We start from the raw sequence: 10,303 nt of genomic DNA on the forward strand, positions 1-10,303 counted from the left end.
TCTGCTCTAAAGGGAAAATTAACCCCGAAATATAGGTCACATGGTGATACGCAGTGGTGTGTGCCATGTCCCCGTGGGTCTGCACAGTGTGCGGTACCTGCACACGTGAGCATCTTAATGGAGTCCGTATATACACCTTGACTCAGAGACCAAGCCATCAGATCGTGCTGTTTATTGAGGATGCAATGGGAAGGCCTGCAAGAAGAAAGGAGAAGGGAATGGGCCTCCTCTTCTCTGTTTCCGGGTGCAGAGAGTGAAGAAAGAGCCCCTGTGTTGTGCTTGGTTTCACTCGGAATGAGTAGTGAGTCTGAACCAAGGCGGGGGGGGGGGGGCAACTGGGCCTCTCTTGGTTGTTTGTCCTTCAGTCCTCCTTTTCTTGGACAGAGAGCCAGCTTCTAGCATAGTCAGGAACCAGGACAATGGCCTCTCAGAGGAGAGGGGGCCTTGGTCTGAGCGCAGTGGCCAGAGAGAGTAGTTGGTGGCTGGAGGCTAGAGCCAGGGGCTGAGCTGGTAAGGACATGAACACCAGGCATGCGCAGGGAAGAATTTCACCAGGTATGGTTGTCCACACCTGTCCCGGCTCATGAAGACACAGGTTAGTAGAAGTGAGGTGGCCAAGGTCTGAGCCTGAGGTACAAAAGCAGGGCCAGCAAGGTGGAGATGGGATTGACAGTGGGCTGGGGAGAGCACATGTGGGAGCCAGAGCCCCTGCTGGGGACACAGGGATGGCAGGAGGGCACTGGGCAGCCCTCTCTACCGACTGGCTTTCTTGGAGGGGACACTCGAGCTGGAGCCCTTCCCCAGTGTATCCTTGTAGTCGCTGGCACTGCCCCGGCTCCGGTTCTCTCCTCCACGGACACTGCACACGCCAGAGATGCAGCTGCTGCTACTGGCCACGTAGCCACCACTGACTGAGCTGGGCCGGAAGCCGTAGCCACTGCTGCCGCTGGTGCTACTGATGATGGCTGCGGAGGAAGAGCGGGTCAGTAACCCTCAGCTAGAGCCGGGGGCTCTTTGTGGAGCCGTGGTTAAGTGGGGGCTCCAGTCACAGCTTTCCCTGCCCCTGGGGGAAAATATCTCTGAGACAGTTTTTCTCATGTCCTGCTTTTTTCGTGCCCAACTTATACCCAATCTGGCTGCTTCCTAACTCCCAGAGGCCCATTTTGTTTGGTCTAGTCACCAGTGTATCCACTTGCCATTCTGGGTGCCCACCCCCTGCCTATTCTATTAGCTATTTTTTGCTAAACTTCCCATCTTCCAACCTCTCCCTCCTGCTAACCATGCCACAGATGACATTCTTCAGAAGCTCTGTCTAATCTCTCTTAGCCTCACTGGGATACCTAGAGATCCACTACTATCCGCCTCCCCCACTCACTAATTCCAACCCCTTCTGAGACCCCAGCCCAGGTCTGACCCCAATCTGCAGATGTGATTCCCCAACCCTCACAGGCACCCACATTCATTTTCTTGCAACGTGTCCTTTTGTTTCCCCATCCCTATGTCATTCTCCCTGTTCCTAGCTGCTGGCCCTTGAGAACAGGGAGACAGAGTGATAAGGAGAAATGAACTCTGGGCTGAGAGTCAGGAAGACTGATTTCTGGTCATGCCTCTGTTATCTGGATCTGTAGTCTCAGGCAAAGTTTTCCCCTTCTGGTTCTTAGATTTCTCATCAACATGCACAGGGTGTGACAAAGCCCATTTTCAGGTTGAGATTCTACAATTTTAGGCCTGCACATACAGGTACTTACAGATGCTGACAGGGGAGGGATATTCTCCTGACATCCTGTTAGGGAGAGAAATAAAATAAGAGCAAGCAATCATGCAACTCATGATCTATTAACTTCCGAGCTGGTGCCTCCATCAGCCTGGTGTGGGTTTTTTTTTTTTAATTTTTTTTGTATTTTTCCGAAATTAGAAATGGGGAGGCAGTCAGACAGACTCCCGCATGTGCCCGACCAGGATCCACCCGGCATGCCCACCAGGAGGCGATGCTCTGCCCACCTGGGGCGTTGCTCTGTTGCAACCAGAGCCATTCTAGTGCCTGAGGCAGAGGCCATAGAGCCATCCTCAGCACCCGGGCCAACTTTGCTCCAATGGAGCCTTGGCTGCGGGAGGGGAAGAGAGAGACAGAGAGGAAGGAGAAGGGGAGGGGTGGAGAAGCAGATGGGCACTTCTCCTGTGTGCCCTGGCCGGGAATCGAACCCAGGACTCCTGCATGCCAGGCCGATGCTCTACCACTGAGCCAACTGGCCAGGGCCCTGGTGTGGGTTTTGAAACCCAATGGGCACCTATGGGAATTCCAGGTCTTCTTCAGCACAAGCAGAGACTGAAAAGTTGGGGGATTGCCCTGAATCTTTTTGGTAATAGGCAGCAACCCAAGTCCAAAACTAGTTTGTATGAGGTGCACATGGAGGAGTGGCATTCATACTTCCCAAGGTCAGGCCTTGGCACTGAGCCTTTTCATCTCCCAAGAACATTGGGGAAGCCTGAACGCAACATCTCCAAAGAGCTCATCGGGACCTGGACAGGTAAGGAAGGTGAAACTAGAGGGCCTAACACAGACATGCATTTTGGGGGTATTGGAGGAGAGTATGTACCCACGGAAGCTGTGAGGATTGGATGACTTAATCCACATGGGACAGTGCCTGGAATGAAGTAAGCACTCACTCCTCTGTAGAGGTTGTTAATAACTATTATTATTCCTGTCATCAGTTCCCTGTTACTCCCCAAGAGCTCATCTTTTCTGAGTTAGGATGCTAAGCTTTCTGCTGAGGTCCTCCCCAAAGCTCGAACCTTTCTTGCCAGAGAATACCGTCTCCCCCTGACCCCTCACCGGCACTCCTCGCCCTCCAGCAGCTTGCGGTAGGTGGCGATCTCCATGTCCAGGGCCAGCTTCAGGCTCATCAGCTCCTGGTACTCGCGCAGCATCCGGGCCAGCTCCTCCTTTGCCTGGTGCAGGGCAGCCTCCAGCTCGTCCAGCTTGGCCCGGGCGTCCTTCAGGGCACAGTCGCCCCGCTGCTCGGCATCGGCGATGGCCGTCTCCAGGTTGGAAGCCTAAATAGGGAATTGGAAAAGTTGGAAAACTGGAAGGGGTCATTGGAAGCACTTCTGTCTAACTACCACTCATTCTTTGAGATTTTGAGTAGAGATGCCTTCCCCTATCCTTTCCACCTCTTGCTCCTCTTTGAGGCTGGGGCCCTTCTGGCCCTGCCAAGTCCTGCCTTAGCACTTTCTTACTCCCTTGTGTCTTGACATTGCTGGTGATAACAAAGAGTGCATCCTGTCCTCCCGAGATGATAGTCAATTCACTTCAGTTATTGCAAAGGCATTTTACTTGGCCACCCTGTGCCAAGGATACAAAATGAGTAAGGGTTAGATTGGTTTTCTGCTCTTGAGTTGTTCAGTCTAGGAAGAGATATCATTGGAATAATGTGTTATAGATACAATGACAGTGGCTGACCACAGAAGCACAGGAAGGAGATTCTCCAAGACCAACTTCTATTTCCTAAGTGCTCATTGGCCATCTAACACGACATTCAGTCCTTTCTCTGCTTTTTATATACCTTAGCTCATCTAGGCCTTACAACGCCCTGTACAGTGAGGACAAGTGACACAATGTCACAGAGCTACACTAAGTGTGGAGCTCATGGAAGAGTGGAAAGAGCACTGGACTAGGAGTCAGGGACCCTTGGTTCAGATCACAGCTCTGTCACTATGATCTGAACCAGGCCTGTTTTCTCATCTGTAACAATGGGTGACACTTGCCTCAGAGTCCTTGTGGGGATTCAGTATGCTACAATGATAGGTGCTGTGGCTATTGTTATTATGTGCATGTATCTTGTTTGCCACCTGAGGCTGCAGCCTATATTCCTGGTACCTGCTGAATAAGACTTTAATAAATATCCACAAAAAGCATTTTAATGGGTGTTCTCTGAGCCCACTTCTCAATCACTTAATCAATAATTGTCCATTAAGCTGCTACCAGGTGCCAGGCACTGCACTAAATGCTGGAAAAACAATAGGGAAGAGAGCAGCCAGCTCCCTGCCTCCTTCCAGTCCAGCGCAGGAAGAGACAGGCAGGTGCAGTTATAGAGCTGTGACAGGTACAGGAAAAGCACAGGGACCAGGGAGACCACAGGAGCCAGAGGGCTGTGGTCTGAGCCCAGCCTGGGGGGGTGGGGGGAGAAGCCTTCCTGAGGGAAGGGGTTCCAAAATAGAAGTCCTTGGTCCGAGAAGGTGCTGAGATACCTCAGGGAAAAGTGCTCTAAGTGTTTGAGGCACTGACCTCATCTGACTCCTTTCCTCTTGTGGGGAGAGCTAACTCATCTCCCCTCCAGTTGTGCCCGCCTGCCCCAGGCCACAGCCAACCAGACCCCTCACCTGTTTCTTCACATTCTCAATCTCTGAACGGATTCTCTGGATGAGCCGGGTCAGCTCTGAGATTTCATTCTTGGTGTTTTTGAGGTCATCCCCATGCCGGCCAGCTGCCAGCTGCAGTTCCTGGAACTGGGGACCCCAGAGCACAGTCATGATGAGTGTGATAAACATGTCACAAGAGTACATGTCGTCTCAGATTGCTGATGTCATGGGGGCAGGTCACATTGGACACTTAACTGAACATTGCCTCCACTCTGGGAATGATCATGCCCAACCCTCATGTTTGCTGGGCTTGCCCTCTCCGGCCCAGCTCACCTTGGTCTGGTACAGGGCCTCAGCCTCAGCCTTGCTCTTCAGGGCGATCTCCTCGTACTGGGCTCGGACCTCATCAATGATGCTGTCCAGGTTCAGGTCCCGGTTGTTGTCCATGGACAGGATGACAGACATGTCACTGATATGGGAATGGATCTGAGTGATCTCCTGCAGGGGGAAATAAGGGACTCTTGGGACTTGACTATCAAAAGCCAAAACCTTCCCCAAGGAAGGTAAGCAAATCCTAGTGATATCAACTTTGAGTCTCTGAATCAAGGCTGTGGTTCCCGGGGCATGGTGAGGTCTCTCTGGGCCCCAGACAGATTCCTGGCACCATGGAGCTAGGACCTGGTCTGTTTCCTTCCCACCCAGGAGGTGGATATTGAGGAACCTCAGGGCTGAGGAAGGAAATGAATGACTAACCCTGCATCCTCCTTGAGAACAAGAGCCTCCACGCCCCTCCCAGTCCTCAGAATAGAGTTTTACCCATTGGCTGCCTCAGGGGGGTAGAGTGAAGAGACAGACTTACGGCTTCAAAGAGACACTTGAAGAACTTGATATCCTGGTCCATGGAGTCCACCTTGGCCTGTAGCTCCACCTTATTGGCATAAGCTGCATCCACATCCTGAAAGATGCCCCAGCCATCCCCGGGTCACTGCCAGTGCAGCCAAGGGGCCTAGCTGCCCTGCACGAGGAGGTGGCCACCCTCCTCACTCTGAGGGGCCCAAGGAAGAGGATAGGAAGGAGTATCTCGAGCCTCTGTTCCATCAGCAGGGATGGGTGCTCCTTGAAGGGAGAGTGCCCAGTCAGGCTGGTGTCAGTCACCCCTGTGCTGTGTAAACAGAATCTGGGGCTGCAGGGGAAATCCCTGGGTGTCATCCTGTACGGACAAACCCGTTCCCCTTAAATATCAGGAAGGCCATCATCCTCCCTGCCTTTGTGTTCTCTCTTCTGAACAGTTTTCCATCGTGGTTCCCTGCCTTCACCTCATTATTTCTGAATAATGAGCTCACTTTCTCTGAGGGCAGAGCACACTGCAGGTTCAGTACCTGCTGGTCACAGGCCAGCCCCGGACTTGGGCCTGCCTCCCCCTCACCTTCTTCAGCAGCACAAACTCGTTCTCTGCAGCCGTCCTCCTGTTGATTTCTTCCTCATACCTGTGGGAATGCCAGGGGTTGGTGGTGAATGTGTCTCCCTGAGAAACCTCATTTTCCTAAAAAAAGACACTGAGGAAGAGGGAGTATGGCTGTCAGAGGGCACAGGTGCTGAGGGCTGCCAAGCACTGGGCCGGTGGGACCAGCCAGGCAAGGAAGGCTTCCTGAGGGCAGGGATATGGTAGCCAAGTTTGCAAGAACGAGACTGTTGAAGATCCTGCTTCAAAAGTGAAGAAAGAGTGACCGTCCTATGGGAAATCTCAGAGGAAGCAAGACATAATCTCTCTGAAAATTTGAATAAAGCCTTACAAATGAACGGGAGCATTTCCTGAGATACTCCTCATAGCAGTGGTGGGAAGAAGATGGATTTAAACCCCTCTTTTACCAGTAAGAACCCAGAAGCTTGGGAAAACAAGGTGGTTACTCAAGATTTCCTTCACCCCAGAGACAGAGTTAATCCTCTGATCACTGTTCAACTAACTGAACTGGGCATTTGTCCTAAGCGCAAGGCCAGAGGCTAGAGGGGCAGAAAGCAAATACCAGAGTTTTGTTAGGGCGATTCTGCTTCATATGATGAGAACACCGCCGCCTCCCTCCAAACTCTTGAAGCTGCAATACCTGCCAGGGCCCCAAGGGCAAGATGAGTTCAGAGGGACAGGGCAGTTGTGAGGTAAAGGGGTCCCTGCTCACCTCTTCTTGTAGTCCTCCACCACCTCCCGCACATTCCGCAGCTCCGAGTCCAGCCGCACCCTGTCCCCCCACAGCGTCTCCAGCTGTTTCCGCAGGTTGCTGATGTAGCCCTCGTACACGGGCTCCAGGTTGTTCCTGCAGTTGTTCACGTCCAGCTGCTGCAGCAGCTCCCACTTGGTCTCCAGCACCTGGTTCTGCTGCTCCAGGAACCGCACCTGGAACCCGAAGCCCCAAAACTGTTGAGTACCCACAGAAACTGTCATACCTGTCACTCACAGGCACTGTGCCAAACTCTGCACCCCTCATGAGAGCTGATGAGGTGGGTAAGTCCTTAACCTTATTTAATGGAAGGGAAACTGAAGCATAGAGAAGCTTAGCTTCTTTCCAGGATCGGATGGATTAATCAATTGTGGAGACCAGAACTGAACCCAGACATGAGTCCTCATAACTCATGCATCCAGTCACTCAGAACCCACCATGAAAACAGCACAGGGCAGGGATGTGCCTGAAGGTGCCAGGACAGAGTCAGACTGGGCCTATGTTTGGGGAAGTCGGCCTCTCTGATGAAGAGGAATGCTGTTCATTTTATAACACATCAAGCTCAATAAGGCTTAATGGGCCAAGACCTTTGGCTATTCTAAATTCCTGTAAGGCCCAACTCCACTTTGTTTGTGGCTCTTCCTCCTCCCCTTGTTCTGCTCCTCAGAACCATCTTCTCTATGGGCAAATGGAGTTCCCCATGCCACTGTGGCCTCACTGGGCAGGTCACTGACCAGAGTGGGTGGATTTGTGCATACTTTTCTTGTTTGGTTTGGGGAGCACTACTTTTTATATGAGTTGGTTCTCTAAAGCCAGAAACACCAGGACATTGGAAAGCTGCCTGGCACTCAGCATTGGGATGGGTTAGCAACCGCACAGCTTGCCTCCAGCAGATCATCCAGCGTCTGGTTTGGTTTAACCAGTCCTGGCTCTTTTATTTACATCCACAAGTCTGAGCACTAAACACAGAGTAAATCCTACACTTAGGACACCATAATACCCATCTAGACCACACACTGGACACACCTGGATTGTTGATAGGATGTATGCACCTTCTCTGGCTGCCTAGATTATGGGATTGTGCTCTTCTAGAGACTAAAATGGTTTGGCAATGGTCCAGGCCTCTGCACCTGCTTCCCCTCACCTCAGTCAGACCACCTTTGTTCATAGAAGTAATTATTTTTGTGTTCATTTTTCTTTCCATGTCTCCAGACTTTATCCTTCAATGGGGTTTGACCAGCCCCAAACCTCAGAACACCTTGAGGTGAGTAGGGGCAGCAAAGCATCTTCCTCTGAGCAGCAGTTGAGAATTATAGGGAGTGAGGCATTGGGGGAGGGGTGTTGCTAGGCTCTGATGGCTGCCGAACATCTCAACCACTGGCTTTTTCCTGGGATGACCTGTCCTTGGTACCTCACTGTCATGTAGCCAGTATACCTATCCAGTCCTCAATACTGGGTTTGGAAGCAGGAAGCTGAGCATTTAACCTTACCTTCCTCAGATGACCTTAAACATCGCCTTCACCCCTGTGCTTTTACTGACTCATAAAATAGGAGCAATAATTTCTTATCAACCAAAAGTGAGGGGCCTGTCTGAACTGGATGATCCCTTGAGGCCCCTCCCAGACTTCTGATGCTCTCCTTCTGAACACCCTTCCCTAGCTCTCTGGAGATTAGAATGATAGTAACAATAACCACCATTGCATAGTATTTAGCGTGTGTCAGGCATTGTGCCAAAATCTTCACATGCATTTTCTTTTATAAACCTGACAATGACTCCAAGAGGTAGGTTATTCTTCCCATTGTAGAGATGAAAAAACAGAGGCCTAGACAAGGTACGTAACTCTCCTCAAACACACAGCCTGTAAGGGAGGGGAATGGGTGGAAGCCAGGTCTGACTTCCCACTGCACTATTCCGACTCTCGAGAAAGTCTTCAGCCAAGTGAAGCAAATGCCCTTGGCAGACCACCCGAAGATGACCGCGCACTGATGCTCCCGAATCATCCGTCAGACGACCAGTGGAGGATATCAGCTGGCTCTGGTTGAGAGGAGGACAGCTTCCCTGGTTACTCTGTGGCTGGTTCCCTCTCGTTGGCTTTTCTGCACACAGTCTGCGTGGGCCCAGACTTAGCAATGGTGCCGGCCTGGCCCTCTAGAGTAAGGAGCAGAGCTTTTCCCTTAGGTGCTCTTGTCACTGACTCTGTTTAGTCTCTGCCAGTAGTGACTGACCTGTCTCTCTGTCTTTTCTAGGAAAAGACTAAAACAGGGAATTTATACAAGTAACCCTGATGATATAAAATTCCTGCCTTGGCCATAGTAAGTACCTCCCCATATCTAACCTCAACCCCTCATGTTGTAACAAAAGCTCATATTCCAAGAAGAGACTGTTCACAAGTTCCCCAGACCCACCTTGTCGATGAAGGAGGCGAACTTGTTGTTGAGGGTCTTGATCTGCTCCCGCTCCTGGGCGCGCACTTTCTGGATCTCGGGGTCAAGCTCCACGTTGAGGGGAGCCAGGAGGCTCTCATTGACAGTGACCTGGTGGATGCCTCCAGGCGGGCACACAGTTGGACACACAGGCCCCAGGGCCACACTGCCAAACATGCTGCCCGCAAAACCGCTGGCCCGGCCCCGGCCAAATCCATAACCTCCGCTCTTCCCACTGCCACCGGCCACATTGAAGGAGATGCTCCGGGAGCCCCCCAGGCTGTAGAGGCTCCGACTGCCGAAGCCCCCGCTGAGCCCTTTGCCCCCTGCCCGGTAGGAGGATGAGCTGCCCCCTGAGAGCACGGCTGAGCAGCCACTGAAGCCCCCCTTGGCGGCAGCTCCGGACTTGTAGCTGAATTGGCGACTCATGCTGCTGGTGGAGGTAGATAGAACTCAGATGCAGTAGCGACAAAGGCCAAATCCCACAAGGGCCTCACTGGTTGCTGTGAGGGCTGACAGGTGCTCTTTCTTATATGTGCTTGGCACCGGGGCTTGTGGATGGGCAGTCAAGAGCTTAATTCATGGGTTTGGCTTGCCTGGGAGCAAGAAGTCATTTTCTCTATGCTGAGCTAGAGACCAAGCCCTCCCCAACCCTGAAACAACATGAAACCTTCAAAGTGCTGGGCTTGCAAGCCTGGCTCATGTAATTTGGGTTTTATCTAATTAACCTGCTGTTATAGGGTAATTTGCCGCAGGCCTAGCCGCTCCAGGGGGATGTCACTGGCCCTTCATCATCCTTATCTTGATTCATCTTCTCTGGGTTGTGGGCTTTCTCTTGCAGGTTCAAAAGGGTGGAGGAGATGGACTTCTCTGGACAGAGCAGGCCACAGGGTTGAGTATCTGGGGACTCCAACCATAGCTATGTTCTCCTCTTCCCCAGAAAGGGGCAGATTAGTCAGGCGTGCACCCCTCCCTCAAGCCTCTTTGAGGTGCAACCAACTGATGGCCTCTTCTCCTAACCCACAGAAGACAGCATCCTTATCTGCTGGGCTATTAAGGGTAGACTGACACTCTCCCTGGCATGGGACATGTGCAGCCCAGGCCAGAGTCAACCATGGACACAGGTGGGCCATGTACTTCTGCGAGTTCCCCAGGGAAAGGGGTCTCCACACTTCACCTCTCTCAAACTTTTATAAAAAGGCAAGGAACAACTGATGTCCAGTCCTTCAAGCACTGGACAAAAAGAGGAAGAGCAAAGTAGAATGGAGTTGGGGCAGGTGGCTGAAAAATTTAGAGAGTCAGCTGAA

General features: G+C 51.9%; 1 protein-coding gene across 2 annotated transcripts; it reads right to left on the reverse strand.

Moving 5' to 3' along the window:
• Nucleotides 1-235: 235 nt before the first annotated feature.
• On the reverse strand, nt 236-9,425 carry LOC136329465 (keratin, type II cytoskeletal 71). Of its 2 annotated transcripts, none has more exons than XM_066265666.1 (9): nt 8,979-9,425; nt 6,534-6,748; nt 5,786-5,846; nt 5,219-5,314; nt 4,693-4,857; nt 4,381-4,506; nt 2,834-3,054; nt 1,749-1,783; nt 236-965 (listed from the first exon to the last, which is right to left on the reverse strand). In XM_066265666.1, exons 1-9 carry the CDS (start codon nt 9,423-9,425, stop codon nt 754-756), a joined length of 1,578 nt encoding a protein of 525 aa, XP_066121763.1. In that variant the 3' UTR covers nt 236-753. The 2 variants fall into 2 exon arrangements, with proteins under 2 accessions (XP_066121763.1, XP_066121753.1); XM_066265656.1 differs by having other exon boundaries at nt 236-992.
• Nucleotides 9,426-10,303: the final 878 nt, after the last annotated feature.

The sequence above is a fragment of the Saccopteryx bilineata genome, chromosome 1 (genome assembly GCF_036850765.1).
Source record: "Saccopteryx bilineata isolate mSacBil1 chromosome 1, mSacBil1_pri_phased_curated, whole genome shotgun sequence".
NCBI lineage: Eukaryota > Metazoa > Chordata > Mammalia > Chiroptera > Emballonuridae > Saccopteryx > Saccopteryx bilineata.